The following is an 18,026-nucleotide window of genomic DNA, read 5'->3' as shown; positions in this document are numbered from 1 at the left end:
ACGAAACACCTTTATGTAATGCAATTATTGTTAGGAGGAAGAAGGGAGGAAAAACCTTGTCTTGAGGACAAGGTTACCTAAGGGAAGAGATTTGTATTCTCAATCAGCCCCCTCTTAGAGGGAGCAATAAACCAGGTTTCTGAACAACTGGCACATTTGAAGTCAGTAGGAGGATGAACCAAATGAAAGTTTATCAGACTGTAGAGAGGCATTAGAAGTTCACTCATGATCTAGGAAGTGCCAGCCTTCTGCTAGCATAATTGTGTGGGGAAGAAACCCTGTTGTTGTTTCAGGGATGGAAGACATCTCTGTGCTGAGCATTTGGATCCTGTGCTGGACGGAAGGGGAAGTGTGACACTCCCTGAAGTCTAGCTCTCTGCCTCTTCTCCTCCTTCACCCAATTGTCTCCCTCCCCCTTGCTCCAGGCTAGGTGATGCAATAAAAATAAGAGAAAAGCTGGTGCTTGGGGGATCCTGCTGACTTTTGGCCTCCTGTGAGATCAAATTGCATTTTCAAATTAGAGAACAAGTCTGATTATTCCAACTTCACTGCAAAAATGTCTAGTGCATCAGGCCCTGGATTATTTTAGTGAGGAAGGAGAGTTGTCTTATTTTCTATTCATGCTGTATAATTAGGGGGGATGGCGGGGATACCATGATGGCCAAAAATTGAAAGACTCTGGTGGGACCAAGGTTCTAGATATAGGTTTTTGCAACATTCATGTTTTGTGGTGTAGATTTTTTTGCAGGGGGGTGGGGGAGAGTGAGTTCAGTAAGAACAAGTTTCAGAGTAACAGCCGTGTTAGTCTGTATTCGCAAAAAGAAAAGGAGTACTTGTGGCACCTTAGAGACTAACCAATTTATTTGAGCATGAGCTTTCGTGAGCAACAGCTCACTTCATCAGTGATGTGACAAATAAATTACAAATAAATTACTGATGAAGTGAGCTGTTGCTCACGAAAGCTCATGCTCAAATAAATTGGTTAGTCTCTAAGGTGCCACAAGTACTCCTTTTCTTTTTTCAGTAAGAACAAGTAAACTTCAACTTAAAAAAAGTTTACATGAGAACAGCCATACTGGGTCAGACCAAAGGTCATCTAATCCAGTACCCTATCCTCCATGAATTTATATAGTTTGTTTTTTGAACCCTGTTACAGTCTTGGCCTTCACAACATCCTCTGGCAAAGAGTTCCACAGGTTGACTGTGCATTGTGTGAAGAAATACTTCCTTTTGTTTTAAACCTGCCTATTTTCAAAAGTGAATTAGGCACTTGGAAGTTTAACTCCTGTAGAAAGTCAATGGGACTTAGGCTCCAAAGTGACTTAGGGACCATTTTCCAAAGGCATTTAAGTGCTTAAAAATACAGATAGGTGACTAGGGAGATTTTGAAAACTGCCTAACTCCCAACTCTAGGAACCTTTGTAAACCCTGTCAGTGGCCTAGCTGCAACTGTAGATGATAAAATGCCTTTGAAAGTTTGGTCCTTGGGCACTTTGGAAAATTTTACTGCTATTCTCTTTTCATAGTCAATTTGGGGGCTTAAAGATGAAGATCAGTAGGATCCACCTTTCCTTTTTATCCCTTGGGTATCTTGCAGGGTCTTAATGTGTGTGAATTTAAATAAACATGCGTCTCCCACCATGGATTTGTTATGTACCCAGCTTTAATGTTGTTAATGAATCAAAGGGGGCTGGAGAAGCTAATGATTGCCTGCACCATGCTAGGCCCCTGCCCTCCGCAGCAGTGAGGGCACGATGAAATATTATTCCCCCCACCCACCCTCAGTCTCTGGGGGTATGTCTACATGGCAGCAAGGAGCCTGCAGCTCCCGGGAGTAGGCAAACTGGGGCTAAAAATAGCTGTGTGGAGGAAACTCTCCACCGCCAATCCCATTAGCAGTCACAAGGCGTGCGGGTGCTGAAGCCAAAGCGCTGTCCCTCTCTTCTCGCCCCACTTCAGGCTAAGGAGGGGTTGGTGGGCGGGAGTGGATCTGGAGAAGATTTCCTGCCCCCAAGGATGGGAGGGTGGGGCCGGCTCTCTCCTCCCTCTGGCAAATCAGCCCGAGAGGGTGGGGAAGGAGGGAGAGGGGCTTGCTTTGCACGCTGAAAGTGGATGAACATCCCTCCCCCGCTCTCCTCCTCCCCTTCTCTTCCTCGCTCTCCGCCTGTGGAGCTGGGACCTGGGTGCGTTAGATGCCGGACTCCCTCTCCGCCTCTCCTCCGCCTGCTTTGTCGGGGATGTACTGAACAGGGGGGCCGCTGCCCCGGGGACTCTCCGCTGTGCACCCCTCGCCTCCCCTTGGTGCCGGTTTTAACGCATTTGCAGATTGAGGAGCCCGGCCGGCGGTGAGTGACCTGGCCCTGGCTGCGCTGCTTCCCCACCCGGGGATGGAGCGCGCGGGGCGGGAGCGCTCGGGTGCTCCGGGGTTTGTCTCCCGGGGTGAACGGGGCTGGGGGAGCCTTCCCGACGCGGGTTTTTTTTTTTTTGGGGGGGGGGGGAATGTAGTTTGGGCGAAGTGGAAAAAGCTTCTCATTGAAGCCTGGATGCGGGGCTGCTTGTGTTTTGGGTGGATCTGTACGTGCTTATCCCTGCAGAGTGTGATTTTCTCGGGTGGGGGGGGACCCATAGAGACCCAGTCTGCCAGAGAGACAGGATGGTGGGGCTGCATGTGCCGGTGTGATCCTGGCCCCCTGCCCTGTCTCTGTGTGACCCGGGCCGCATGTGCCGGTGTGATCCTGGCCCCCTGCCCTGTCTCTGTGTGACCCGGGCTGCATGTGCCGGTGTGATCCTGGCCCCCTGCCCTGTCTCTGTGTGACCCGGGCCGCATGTGCCGGTGTGATCCTGGCCCCCTGCCCTGTCTCTGTGTGACCCGGGCTGCATGTGCCGGTGTGATCCTGGCCCCCAGCCCTGTCTCTGTGTGACCCGGACTCTATGTGCCGGTGTGATCCTGCCCCCTGCCCTGTCTCTGTGTGACCCGGGCTGCATGTGCCGGTGTGATCCTGCCCCCCAGCCCGGTCTCTGTGTGACCCGGGCCGCATGTGCCGGTGTGATCCTGCCCCCCAGCCCGGTCTCTGTGTGACCCGGGCTGCATGTGCCGGTGTGATCCTGCCCCCAGCCCGGTCTCTGTGTGACCCGGGCTGCATGTGCCGGTGTGATCCTGGTCCCCAGCCCTGTCTCTGTGGGACCCGGGCTGCATGTGCCGGTGTGATCCTGCCCCCCAGCTCTGTCTCTGTGGGACCCGGGCTGCATGTGCCGGTGTGATCCTGCCCCCCTGCCCTGTCTCTGTGTGACCCGGGCTGCATGTGCCGGTGTGATCCTGCCCCCCAGCCCGGTCTCTGTGGGACCCGGGCTGCATGTGCCGGTGTGATCCTGCCCCCCAGCCCTGTCTCTGTGTGACCCGGGCCGCATGTGCCGGTGTGATCCTGGCCCCCTGCCCTGTCTCTGTGTGACCCGGGCCGCATGTGCCGGTGTGATCCTGCCCCCAGCCCTGTCTCTGTGTGACCCGGGCCGCATGTGCCGGTGTGATCCTGCCCCCCAGCCCTGTCTCTGTGTGACCCGGGCTGCATGTGCCGGTGTGATCCTGGCCCCCAGCCCTGTCTCTGTGTGACCCGGGCCGCATGTGCCGGTGTGATCCTGGCCCCCAGCCCTGTCTCTGTGTGACCCGGGCCGCATGTGCCGGTGTGATCCTGTCCCCCAGCCCTGTCTCTGTGTGACCCGGGCCGCATGTGCCGGTGTGATCCTGCCCCCCAGCCCGGTCTCTGTGTGACCCGGGCCGCATGTGCCGGTGTGATCCTGCCCCCTGCCCGGTCTCTGTGTGACCCGGGCTGCATGTGCCGGTGTGATCCTGCCCCCCAGCCCGGTCTCTGTGGGACCCGGGCAGCATGTGCCGGTGTGATCCTGGCCCCCTGCCCTGTCTCTGTGTGACCCGGGCTGCATGTGCCGGTGTGATCCTGCCCCCCAGCCCGGTCTCTGTGTGACCCGGGCTCTATGTGCCGGTGTGATCCTGCCCCCCAGCCCTGTCTCTGTGTGACCCGGGCCGCATGTGCCGGTGTGATCCTGGCCCCCAGCCCTGTCTCTGTGTGACCCGGGCTCTATGTGCCGGTGTGATCCTGCCCCCAGCCCTGTCTCTGTGTGACCCGGGCTGCATGTGCCGGTGTGATCCTGCCCCCTGCCCTGTCTCTGTGTGACCCGGGCTGCATGTGCCGGTGTGATCCTGGCCCCCAGCCCTGTCTCTGTGTGACCCGGGCTGCATGTGCCGGTGTGATCCTGCCCCCCAGCCCTGTCTCTGTGTGACCCGGGCCGCATGTGCCGGTGTGATCCTGTCCCCTGCCCTGTCTCTGTGTGACCCGGGCTGCATGTGCCGGTGTGATCCTGGCCCCCAGCCCTGTCTCTGTGTGACCCGGTCTGCATGTGCCGGTGTGATCCTGCCCCCCAGCCCTGTCTCTGTGTGACCCGGGCTCTATGTGCCGGTGTGATCCTGCCCCCAGCCCTGTCTCTGTGTGACCCGGGCCGCATGTGCCGGTGTGATCCTGGCCCCCTGCCCTGTCTCTGTGTGACCCGGGCTCTATGTGCCGGTGTGATCCTGGCCCCCAGCCCGGTCTCTGTGTGACCCGGGCTGCATGTGCCGGTGTGATCCTGCCCCCCAGCCCTGTCTCTGTGGGACCCGGGCTGCATGTGCCGGTGTGATCCTGCCCCCCAGCCCTGTCTCTGTGGGACCCGGGCTGCATGTGCCGGTGTGATCCTGCCCCCCAGCCCTGTCTCTGTGTGACCCGGGCTGCATGTGCCGGTGTGATCCTGCCCCCCTGCCCTGTCTCTGTGTGACCCGGGCCGCATGTGCCGGTGTGATCCTGGCCCCCTGCCCTGTCTCTGTGTGACCCGGGCTGCATGTGCCGGTGTGATCCTGCCCCCCAGCCCTGTCTCTGTGTGACCCGGGCCGCATGTGCCGGTGTGATCCTGGCCCCCTGCCCTGTCTCTGTGTGACCCGGGCTGCATGTGCCGGTGTGATCCTGCCCCCCAGCCCGGTCTCTGTGTGACCCGGGCTCTATGTGCCGGTGTGATCCTGCCCCCCAGCCCTGTCTCTGTGTGACCCGGGCCGCATGTGCCGGTGTGATCCTGGCCCCCAGCCCTGTCTCTGTGTGACCCGGGCTCTATGTGCCGGTGTGATCCTGGCCCCCAGCCCTGTCTCTGTGTGACCCGGGCTGCATGTGCCGGTGTGATCCTGCCCCCTGCCCTGTCTCTGTGTGACCCGGGCTGCATGTGCCGGTGTGATCCTGGCCCCCAGCCCTGTCTCTGTGTGACCCGGGCTGCATGTGCCGGTGTGATCCTGCCCCCCAGCCCTGTCTCTGTGTGACCCGGGCCGCATGTGCCGGTGTGATCCTGCCCCCAGCCCTGTCTCTGTGTGACCCGGGCCGCATGTGCCGGTGTGATCCTGCCCCCAGCCCTGTCTCTGTGTGACCCGGGCTGCATGTGCCGGTGTGATCCTGTCCCCTGCCCTGTCTCTGTGTGACCCGGGCTGCATGTGCCGGTGTGATCCTGGCCCCCAGCCCTGTCTCTGTGTGACCCGGGCTGCATGTGCCGGTGTGATCCTGCCCCCCAGCCCTGTCTCTGTGTGACCCGGGCTCTATGTGCCGGTGTGATCCTGCCCCCAGCCCTGTCTCTGTGTGACCCGGGCCGCATGTGCCGGTGTGATCCTGGCCCCCTGCCCTGTCTCCGTGTGACCCGGGCTCTATGTGCCGGTGTGATCCTGGCCCCCAGCCCGGTCTCTGTGTGACCCGGGCTGCATGTGCCGGTGTGATCCTGCCCCCCAGCCCTGTCTCTGTGGGACCCGGGCTGCATGTGCCGGTGTGATCCTGCCCCCCAGCCCTGTCTCTGTGGGACCCGGGCTGCATGTGCCGGTGTGATCCTGCCCCCCAGCCCTGTCTCTGTGTGACCCGGGCCGCATGTGCCGGTGTGATCCTGCCCCCCTGCCCTGTCTCTGTGTGACCCGGGCCGCATGTGCCGGTGTGATCCTGGCCCCCTGCCCTGTCTCTGTGTGACCCGGGCCGCATGTGCCGGTGTGATCCTGCCCCCAGCCCTGTCTCTGTGTGACCCGGGCCGCATGTGCCGGTGTGATCCTGCCCCCAGCCCTGTCTCTGTGTGACCCGGGCTGCATGTGCCGGTGTGATCCTGCCCCCAGCCCTGTCTCTGTGTGACCCGGGCTGCATGTGCCGGTGTGATCCTGTCCCCTGCCCTGTCTCTGTGTGACCCGGGCTGCATGTGCCGGTGTGATCCTGGCCCCCAGCCCTGTCTCTGTGTGACCCGGGCTGCATGTGCCGGTGTGATCCTGCCCCCCAGCCCTGTCTCTGTGTGACCCGGGCTCTATGTGCCGGTGTGATCCTGCCCCCAGCCCTGTCTCTGTGTGACCCGGGCCGCATGTGCCGGTGTGATCCTGGCCCCCTGCCCTGTCTCTGTGTGACCCGGGCTCTATGTGCCGGTGTGATCCTGGCCCCCAGCCCGGTCTCTGTGTGACCCGGGCTGCATGTGCCGGTGTGATCCTGCCCCCCAGCCCTGTCTCTGTGGGACCCGGGCTGCATGTGCCGGTGTGATCCTGCCCCCCAGCCCTGTCTCTGTGGGACCCGGGCTGCATGTGCCGGTGTGATCCTGCCCCCCTGCCCTGTCTCTGTGTGACCCGGGCCGCATGTGCCGGTGTGATCCTGGCCCCCTGCCCTGTCTCTGTGTGACCCGGGCTGCATGTGCCGGTGTGATCCTGCCCCCCTGCCCTGTCTCTGTGTGACCCGGGCCGCATGTGCCGGTGTGATCCTGCCCCCTGCCCTGTCTCTGTGTGACCCGGGCCGTATGTGCCGGTGTGATCCTGCCCCCAGCCCTGTCTCTGTGTGACCCGGGCTGCATGTGCCGGTGTGATCCTGCCCCCAGCCCTGTCTCTGTGTGACCCGGGCCGCATGTGCCGGTGTGATCCTGGCCCCCAGCCCTGTCTCTGTGGGACCCGGGCTGCATGTGCCGGTGTGATCCTGCCCCCTGCCCTGTCTCTCTGGGCGGCTGGGTCCGTATGTGCCTGTCCCCAGGAAGGGTACGTGTGTTGCAGGGTGGAGAGGCCGCTCCCTCGGCCTGGGGGGTAGTGCTGGGCGGGAGTCAGGTGCCCTCCTCCCCATTTGCTTGTGGGTTCGCTCGGGGGTGGCGCTGCCCCAAGGCGGGGCTTTGCAGTGGATTCCAGCAGGAGCCTCCCTCCTTTCCCACACCCAGCATGTGCTGCACAAACTTAGTTTTATCCTTCCGCTTAGTCCCTCCTCCGCCTCAGGAATCTTCACCAAGGAGGCAATTATGGTCCAATAGTGCAACTCTCGGGGGACGGGGGGGATAAGGGACTGAAGACATTGTCGTCTGAACTGTCATTGCACATGTGCACAGAGATGCCTCATCCCTCCTCTCTCTGCTCGGGGTAATTTCCGTTAGGACAGTGTCCAGGGAGCTGCATCCTTCTGGGGGAGGGCGGGTTTTGTAAAAGGGAATTGGAGATTTCCCCTGCGGATGAGGGTAGGTGTCAAGTCTGGTTAGATCTTGCCTCACCCTAGTAGCTCCCAGAGAGATTGTCTGACAGGCAGAGAGAGAGAGAGAGGTCTCATGCATTTAAACTGACATTCCTATTTTCAGCAATGTGAAAGCTGTTCTCTTTCTGTGGGAAGGATTTTGCAGTGTGTGTTAATGAGCCACAAACCTCGCTCGTATTTTTTATTTTCGCATTTAAATGATCACAAGTTGGTAGTGGTGGCTACAGATGTTTCTTTAGACACCCCGTCCTCCTACTCAGCAACGCAAGAAAAAGGGAGGTACAGGCATCAATAGACTCTTATTCTGTGTGTGGGTGGAGAAATAAAGGATCCAGAGTTAATTTGTTAAAGGGACATTGCTAGGGTTTTTGTTTGTTTGTTTGTTTTTGAGGACTTAAATGAAGGTCCTGGTCCCACACCTGGCGCTGAAACCACCTGCCAATGTTTGTGGCTTTACAATCACATTTTCCTTTAACAGATTATTATAAATGGCTTTTTCACCCCCTCTGCCACCCAAAAGACCCACACAAATAACAGGGGGAACGGACTATGGCAGGGGGGAAAGAGAAACTGACTATGGCTAAATGCTATCAGACGCACTAAGCAAGCACACAGGGAAAATAGATTTTTTTTCCTAACCTCTTTCAGTTCATAGATTCTAAGGCTAGAAGGGACCACTGTGAATATAGGGATATAATATAATTATAATAGGGGTTACTTGTACTAATAGTAGGTAAACGATTTTCAGAGAGAGGTGTGATTTTTGTTTTGTTTTGTTTGTTTAGTTTTTAAGTTGATGGTGTGTTTTTAACCACACTGGTGGCTCTGAGTGAGGAGATGTGGAGGAATATCATCTAACCAAAGAGCTAAATCCTGCAGTCCTTCGAACAAAACTCCCATTCACTTCAGTGGGAATTGTGTCTCAGTCAAGAATCAAGGGATCTAGAAAAAACCGGTCAAGTCAACCAGTGCACCTCCCTGTCAGAAATGGATTATTTTCTACAGTGAATTGAAACCTCTTCATTTATATGGCTTTTTTTTAAAAAGGCTACGCTTGTCCTACTTGGTTTGTGAGAGTACTGCATAAACCTGATCTGTGTCTGTAACACTGTTAAACTTGTTTGTGTCGTAGAAAGTGAGAAGCCATGAAGGCTGTTTGTAGAATTGCGCTTATTGTTGTATGCACTTGTTGAACCACTTTTATTCTGCATGAAATATTGAATGCTACTATGGCCAGATACAGATATATATGTCTGAAGATATATAATATGTGGATATAGATGATTGACAGACAGAATCTTTTTATAAATAACGTTCCAGTCAGAGTTTGATCAGTCTTCCTGTCTGAAAAATATTTTCTTATTCAAAATGTTTCTGATTTTTTCCCCTAGAGCTGTGTAAAGAAAATCTTTAGCCATGGATGTATTCATGAAAGGGCTTTCCAAGGCTAAAGAGGGAGTTGTGGCAGCAGCAGAAAAAACCAAACAGGGTGTGGCAGAAGCAGCAGGAAAGACGAAAGAGGGCGTTCTCTATGTAGGTAGGTGGGCAATAGAAAACCAATTGCTATTAACCTGTTTGCTTCTGTTTGCTGAACTGAATGATCAGTGAAAAGATGAGGATCCAGAGTTACCTTGCTATAAGTATAGAGTAACTCAATAATAAAGCTACAGCTATGGAAATGTGATCAGAGTTGAGTCCTAAGTCGGAAGTAAAACCTTTATAAAGATGGACAATGACCTAAAGTCCATTGGGGTGTCATTGCATTGTTGATAGCCACCCGTTATTTTAGCATGGTGCTAAAACCATAGATACCATACCGTAGGAGATCTGTGCCTTACATTACACTGTACTGTAGGAGACATGTGCCAAAAATAACTGTCCAAGAGCCCTAAAAGTTTAAGGGCACACAGGCTGGTACAGTAATTAACAATATACAAAGACAGAATGACAGGTGGCTTTATAACCAGAATGTTACCAAATATATGGATTTTAAGGACTTTTATTTTAAAGAAAAAGTCAGTTAATTTGGCAATTTATCCAACCCTATCCTTCCTCACTGTATAAAGCAAAGATGATTCAGTAGTTGGAAGGGAATATAATCAGTTGTTTTTCAAGATTTTAAATAAAGATTCCTGATATTCAGTATTCTGTGTACAAGCATCTCATTTCCTTACCTCCCTTGACTGAGTTTTCTCTAATGGTTACTTGTTACATTATAGGCCCATAGCACCTTCCTTCCATGGGTCATGAAAGAATGAGCACTGAAACCCTTTGACATAGAGGAATTATTATACCCATCTTATAAATGGAAAAACTGAGACAAGGAGAGGTTAAGTGACTTGCCCATGTCACACAGGGAGCCTGTGCAGAGCTAGGAATATAATTCACATTTCAAATTCCTGTCCAATGCTTTAACCACAGGATCATCTTCGTTGCTTAGCAGGTTCCAAGCTCTGGAGAACTGTGTCTTCCAAAGGCTGTGATGAAAAATTCATAGGAAAGAACCTGTAAAACACATGATGATTAAATGGTTGGTTAGTTAAAAGAAACAAAGGAAAAAATGGAGGCATAAGTTAAATTAGGTCATGGAAAAATGTGAATGAAATAATATATTCCTTTCAGTATATCCTTTCTGTTTTTTCAAGGTTTTATAGGTAAATACTGGTATGCTATGTGTACTTAGGGAGATGTGCACAGATTTCAGAGGATGGTTGAAAACTGGAATAATTTCCTTGCTATGAAGTATTGGGTTTGCCACACACTCCTATTTTTGTTTTCCTGAATCCCAATACCCTTCCAGGTTAGCATTAGTTTTTAACAAATTATATCTGCTCCAGATACATTAGACTACACATTTTAGCCCATCTTGAACATTCTTTTCCAGTTAAGCCATAGCAAATTCCATTTAACACAGAAAGCAGTGATTTTGCAAACTAAATTTGAAATGAATATATCTTTCAATGTATGTAGGCATTTTTGCACAATTATCAGAATATCTTTCAGTATTTCATTGTCTATTATTAGTTTTCAGTGGTGTATGTTTTATTTCCTTGTAGATCAGGATAGCTCTTCTGTGATTTCTTTTTATTAGGTATGCTCACAAAGTGTATGCTGAGTTAATCTCCATGCCTTTTCCATTTGCTGTGATACTATGAATGCTAAAACCCAGTCCTGCTTCCAGTGAAATCAATGGCAAAATTCCCATGGTCTTCAATATGCTTAGATTGTGAATTGTTTAGGGGTAGGGTCTGTATACTAATAATTAATAATAGTGCAGGAGTGATCCCACACTGAACTGATTTCTTTCATAAAGGAAACATAAACATATATGTAGTTTCACGATAACAGGAAAGGAGCTACTGGCAAAAGATCCACTCTCCTTCATCCCAGGATTGATGACAGCTAGTGTGTCTTGCCTCTGGAAGTTCTTCTTCCCCAGCTGGAATTGTAGTTAAAAATGTCAACTGATCTAGGTTGGCCTGATTCTCCTTCATGCCCTGATGTAAAAAAGGAAGCCAGCTACTCCTCTTTTTACCTCCCCAGCACAGGGCAGTGGTAACTTCTCTTTTCTCCTGCTCAGACAGATCAGAGGAGGAGGAGGAGAATGGCTAAATTCCTAAAGTACAGTGGAACTCATTTATAATGTAGTGAAATGCATGGAAGCAGTTGAGGATTTTTACTCCACATGGCTGTATGTAGAGTTGCAGCTATAACTGGGTGCATTACAAGTGGGTTCTGTCATGCTACGGGTTGACACCTTCCCAAAAAGAGCCTATTGAGACCAGAATTGAGAGCGTCTTGATAGTAATTTTTAAATTTCAGTTGTCAACTAGTCAATGACTCTTTGTCATAAGTTCTTGGGGACAGATTAATGAGAAGCTGAATTCTTCCTGTCCAAATTACTGCTACCTATTATTCAGAGCATAGTAAAAAAGATATCTAGTGCAAAAAAAGGTGGTAAGAGAATCCCATGGAAAAATATCCACTGTCTAGGAAGCAATGGAATCATTGTAATGGTTTAATCTTCTAGGGCACAAAGGAACATTTCTATCTGTGGGTAAGGGGGTTGTGGAAGACTTGAGAAAGTTTGGATTTTATTCTACTTATCTTCATCCTGAATGCTGTTCTCCTCTCCCATTGTTTCTTTCCTCCTTTCTTAACACCTGATCCAATGTCCGTTGCAGTCACTGGAAAGCCCCTCCTGGATGGATTTTGGATTAGGCCCTGAGTTAGCTTCTTTCTTACACTCTGTGTTCAGAGTCTTAGCTTGTGTGTGCCAGCATAGGTCCAGTGAAATCAATGGAGCTACATTGATTCACATCCGCTGAGCATCAGATCCTTCATAGTGAAGGTATAACTTACAAAGGAACCATGCTGATTAGTTGTTACTAAGAGAAGGGGACTGGGCATTCAGCAACTAAGCCTGGGTTCTGGTTTCTGTTCTGCCACTGACTTGCTGGGTGGCCTGTGCAAGTCACTCAGGCCAGATTGTTTAAACTTGAGTCCCACTGTCTTCATTAGAAATTATGGGTGCTTTGCACGTATGAGTTTATGAAGCTAAATAGGGATTACTTAACCATGTTTATCTTTATGCTAATTTCATTTAAGTGAGTAAGGACTAGATTCTGATTTCAGTGAGACTGTGTGAGGAGTGTGGTACTACTCAATGCAAGAAAGAGTATTTTAATCTGACTCCGAGTATAGCTTTGATGCTCTGAATCAGGGACTGCAGTCTTCTAATCTTGGCCTCAAACTCTCACTATCTCAGGGAAAAGGGATGAGGCTTGTCAGGAGATGGCATGTGGCAGAGTGAAGCTTTGTTACTCCAGTTTCTCTGCTGCTGTGTGATCTTGGTGTAGGACAAAGTGCCCCCCTCTGCAGCTTTAACTTACACTGGATAGCTCAGTATCAGGTAGCTGGGATACTCTCCCAGTCAGCTCCCCCTCTCCACTGCACTCAAGCTCTGGTGTTCATATTTGTGTAGATTTGATCTGACCCACAGCAGGTGCACGGCTACAAAACTGTACCTTCCCCATATTGTTTAGATCATAGAAATGCCTCTGCTGCAGCCTTCTCTCAAGGCATATGTTGTTTTTCTTTGGCAGCAGAAAGGCTAGTGAGATAGCAAAGATATTCCAATTCTGTCTGCTGGAAGAATGAGCAGCCTAATCCCTGCTAAAGTCCTTGTGGAAACAGTTCCCTATAGGAACACTGAGAAGCAGAGGCAATAATCTCTCCTCCTCCCAAGTGGGGTCATGCTTCCCTGTCCCCAACCAGCTGTTGCTTAAAGTGGTGCCTACACCACTGCAGAAAGGGCCTTAACCAGCCCTATGTCGCAATTCAGTGAAGTGCTGAAAATACTCGGCACCTCTAAAGAAGTGCTCAGAAATGAGCCCCTTGTAGGATTGGGTCTCGTTGCCAACACACAAAATAGCTACTTAAGTTTAATAGTGCTGACAAGTACTGTTGAAATGGGAAGGAAGAGTGGTATCTATTATTTCTTGACTTTTCACCCAATGGTCCAAATTCTGCCTGAAAACAGGAGTAATGTCCACCCCCCTCCTCCTGTGCAATCACATGAACCATGTATACATGAAAAGTAGTGTGCACATGTGCCACTATTCTGCCTGAATTGTGCAATCTGTGCAGAGAGGCCATTGCTGAATCAGAGTGTACGTGCAGCCCATGTTTCTTGCCTGCGAGTTCATGCTCTTTCCCCTTCCACAGCCCCTGTCATGCAGGGCACCTTTCTATGATGTTTTGGAGTGGCCAGAATAAAGACAGCCACTTCCCATCATATGCTCCCACTGCTGGCTGCAACTTTACTTCAGTGAGCCCCTGGGCCTCTCCAGCCAGAATTAGTCCCACAGAATTCAGCCACTGTCCTTACAGGACTGTATTCTGATGCTGAGCAAAGCCTAAGTAAAAGGGAAGCTGTGCTACAACACAGCACAAGTAAGGTATCACCATGAAGTGTGAAGCCAGGAAAACTGCATAGCTAGCTGGCTACTACCTTCTGCCAAGTATGAATTTGCTTATGCAAATCTGTGCTTTGGATGGATCCACTGGCCAAACTCTCATGTGGGCAACAGGCCCACTCTCCACAGACCTGATTCTTTATCTCAGTTATAGTAATGTAAATCGGGACTAACTACACTGAATTCAGTGGAATTATACCTGTGTAACGCTAGTGTAAGTGAGGTAAGAATCAAGATATATATTCCTTTCTGGAGATATCTGCTGTGGAGAATTCCTCTGTGAGGATTTTTTGCTGCTTTACCCCATTTCTCCCTACCCCAGCTGTACAGTTAAACATCATAACCATGCTCTTATGTCACTTGAAGGATTTAGCCCATAATAGCAAGGGAGTCAATCCAGCAAGGGGCTGAGTGCTCTGGCTCCAATCCAGCAAAGCACTTAAGCACGTGCTCAATTGTAAGCACATGAATTGTCCTACTGAAGCCAATGAAGTGCTTTGTAGGCCGTTTCTACAAGTCAATGGAATTGCTCGTGTGTTTAAAGTGAAACATGCTTTGCTGGATTGAGGCCAGAGCACATATGACGTGGGATTGAGCCCTGGTGATTTAAGAGGAATCCTTACACATTGAAAGGACTTCTTCTGCTTTGTTTTTAATCAGATAGCTCAGAAACCTTGCAATGATACCATTTGGAATGGAGAAGAACATCTTGTGTTTTTCCTTGCACAAATTGAACAATGAATATAAAGAGGAAAGGACACCATTTCTTTACCCTTTGTTCTGATCATTGGCTATTTACCTAATTTTCAGACAGAGACAATCTTCTCCAAAGTACCCAGGGCAAGTCTGGCATCTTCATTTTCCAGGCTAGAGCATGAAGTCATTTCACATGACACAAAGAAATCATTCATTCTCTCTCTCTCCTTATTCTTATTCTGCTCTTACTCTTTAGTAACAAGACATTTTCAATTATGTAAAAGTTCATAAATCTGATAGTACAGATAATAAACCCCAGGGTTTTAGTTTAACAAACTGGCACCAGTAAAGTACGAAACATAATGCTGATGGAGAGTATGTGCTGTTCTACAATATTTACATTTATATTAGTGTGGTACCCTAATGTGACAACTCTAAAGAATCACTGACTGTCTCTTTCTTCTAACGCTAAACAAAAAACTTTATTAGAATAAGGAAAACAATGTTAAACCTCATGCTACTTTCTCCCTGCTTCACCGTAGAGCTTCTGCCTAGAATTTTCCCTAGAGCCTCTTGTTTGGCTTCCTACTACAGATTTAAAGAAACAGTGCACATGCACACTGTTGAAAAGCCCTGTATGCAAAACAATGTGTGTATACTGAATATGATACATAAAAATTATCCAAATTAAAAAAATAATATAGCTAGAAGTCTCTAAATACTAACTCCTTGGAAAAATGTTTTCTAATATAATAATGTGCATAATAAAGAAACGAAATGCTTTTTAAAATTTAGATCTCAATACTGTCCCTTGAAGACCTAGCCCAATGGTATTATAAAGCTATTACTTTGCCTTCCATGGTATGTATCACATACCCATTCTCTGCACTGTAAATTGCTAAGCATGGTAGGCCAGAGATGAGCTCATCCCCTTCACATGTAGCTAAGTTATAGAATCAGAGAACTAGAAGTCCAGGATGGAAAAAGACATTAAGGGTGGGATTTTCAAAAGCACTCCCTGTAGGTTTATTTCTGCTCCCACTGATGTGAATGGGAGTTTTACCACTGACTCCAGTGGAAAGAGCCCATTTCCTTTCCAATGCAGGATTTTTCCCTAAAGAGCCAGGATGCATTTGCATATGCATCCCAAAATTTGTTTGGTATCTGTGGCTGCCACATCACACTGTACACTCATGTCCAGTATTATATCTGTTACCTCTAGGCATCTCTCAGCATAGCTGCTTTCCAGATTCCACTCTCATTAAACCATTTGTTTTAGATTACTTCCCACAGAAATATTAGCTTGCACTTTTCCAAAATGAATTTCATGACCATGTTTCTATTATCGCTGTGCCCTTTTATATCATTTTCCTGCCCTAACTTTTTGCAGTTCCCCCCAGATTACGACCAGAGTAAAGACTGCAGGATTGAGTTGTAAATCACATATGCTAACCTGGGTCCTGAAGCTACACAGCCTTACACACATGAGTAATTTTATGCATATGCGACATTAGTTGAACTGCTCACATGAGTGAGGTTATTCATGTTCAAAAGTTTTTGCAGGATTGGGTGCTTACTTCACAAGCTGTTTACTAGAACACCTAACATGGATGCTTCCCCCACTCCACAACTCAAAACGTGGCCACTTATCTTCACCCTTTATTGGTGGTTCTCCAGGTGATCTTCAGTCCTTAAGCCATTACTTATATCAAGCCCAATTTGAATTAATTTTAAACATCTTATGAGACACTATCACGATTTATTAAAATCAGCTGTGCTATATTTACTGCTTTCCCATCACCCACTCACTTGTACCAGTATTTGCTAACTGGTATTTCGAATGCTCATAACTTCATTGTAAAATGATTTTTGCTTTGTTTAGGTTCCAGGACCAGGGATGGAGTTGTTCATGGTGTCACAACAGGTAAGCACACAAGTACATTATTTTAACTGTCTTTTTATCTAAATCTATGACAAATCAGCCATCTAGCTGTTAAATGGGTTCTTCGTCTTTGCACAGCCTCCACCATAGAGATTGACAGCCCTGTTTGGGCAAGTCTCTTTCTCCTTGCGTGGGCAAGAAGGGCACCAGGTGTTGAATGTGGGAGAGGGTGAAAGGGAATGTATTTGGGGGATATGAGGTAGAGTAGGATGCTTGTGTATCTGTCAGGAGGACTGAGACCCATGCTGCCAGATGATTTGGGGGATGAGGGTGTTGTAAAGTGGGTGACAGTTGGCCTGGAGGTGGAGAGTGCTGATGCTACTTGGGGATTAGGAACTGGGACCAACACAACCAGTGACAGGGAGCAGAGTATGCAGAAGCTAGTGGTCAGGAGGTCACTCATACCAGGGATTGTGCAAAGCACATGGGAAGGAAAGGCTGTAGGAAAGTAGGGAGCATTTGAAGCACACAGTAGAGACCAGTGTCAGTAGTCAATAAGTGGTGGAGCGTTTTAGGCAATGCTGGAGCTGCTGTGATGTAAGCTTTCACCTTGTGCAGATATTCCAAGGCCCCCCCGAGGAGAATACATCTGGGGTCTGTATCACAGGTGGCACCTCTGCTTTTTTATCTGAGCCATGCCCTCTTTTTCTTGAACTGTTCTCAAACCTGAATGAGTCACAGGGTTTGAAACTCTTCCATGGCACTAGAGAGTATGGAACTGGCGGATGGTTCTCTTTGCACCATTTCAATATATGAAGGGACACAGTAGAATTGAACTCATAGGGCCTGATCCAAAGCCTATGAAAATCAATGGAAAGAGTCCCACAGACTTCATGGAGCTTTGGATTGGGTCCATAATGAAGAGTGGAAGTGATATTTTCCCAATTTTCTTCATCTATCTGTAGAGCTATACCTGTCTGAATTTGTACACAGCAGGTGATCTTGTGTTTGTCTAATCCATTTAATCTATCTGAAACCGGAGCTCTAGCAAGCAGTGTCTAAGCATTTACATTCTATTGCTCTGTTTTCAACTGCTCAGAACTTTCCAAAACTGTCACTTTTTGGCCTGAAATTTACCAAAATTGGCCTCTTCCTGAGGACGATTTTTTCCCCCTAGAAAGTTTGAGCAAAAACAATTCAGCCATTTTTGAGAATAAGGAGAGGGCAAAATAACATTTCTCCCATTGTTAAAATTATTGTGATTTTTTAAGTAGGCAGGAATAGGAGGCTAAAAGCTGGCAGGGAAATTGCCCTTTTGGGAGAAGTGCCTTTCAGAATTGTCAAGAAATTTGGTTTGAATTTGTCACAGTTATGAAGATTTTAAAATTGTCCTTGCAAAGTACAGTCTATTTCAACAACATTAGCACTTTACAATTTGAAAAATAGGCTTCATGGGGCATGCACATGACCTTATTAGCTGTACAGTTTAAAAGTCAGTGAATCTGTGCATTGAATTGATTTGGACAATAACAGGTGTGGTCAGGCAAAAATCAGTAAGCAATATGGTGCAATAATCAGTAAGATGCAAAGTCAGTGAAACTCTTTGATATCCACACAGAGCAGTTAGGACTTAAGCTTTTAAGCTGTTTGAAAAATCTGCATAGTACACTGAATTCCACGCAATTTATCTTCTTTGGAATGATCAACGCAGGGCATATTTACACTTCATCTGGGTACTGCCTCCCAACCCTTGCAGATAGACACACACTAGCTCTAAAAATAGCAGTGAGGATGATGTGGCATGGATGGTGTCATGAGCTATCCACCTGACAATGGACCAAGGGGAACAGAGGGCTAGCCTGTGCCACAAAATCAACTCTACTCTTCTTAGCATGCTATCTCGAGCAGATCTAGCGCATGTCTGTC

General features: G+C 49.1%; 1 protein-coding gene across 1 annotated transcript in view; it reads left to right on the top strand.

Moving 5' to 3' along the window:
- The first annotated feature begins 2,070 nt into the window (after positions 1–2,070).
- Positions 2,071–18,026, top strand: part of SNCA (synuclein alpha) — a 104,620-nt gene continuing 88,664 nt past the window's right edge. Inside the window, exons 1-3 of the mRNA XM_084627400.1 lie at positions 2,071–2,345; positions 8,936–9,081; positions 16,101–16,142. Of these exons, the coding sequence (XP_084483526.1) occupies positions 8,961–9,081; positions 16,101–16,142 (163 nt within the window). The 5' untranslated portion in view covers positions 2,071–2,345; positions 8,936–8,960. The remainder of the gene's footprint in view (positions 2,346–8,935; positions 9,082–16,100; positions 16,143–18,026) is intronic.

This window comes from Lepidochelys olivacea (genome assembly GCF_965140295.1).
Source record: "Lepidochelys olivacea isolate rLepOli2 genome assembly, chromosome: 4".
Classification (NCBI taxonomy): Eukaryota; Metazoa; Chordata; order Testudines; family Cheloniidae; genus Lepidochelys; species Lepidochelys olivacea.
The sequence above is the reverse complement of the archived record's forward strand: the minus strand, read 5'-3'. Positions and strand labels throughout refer to the sequence as shown.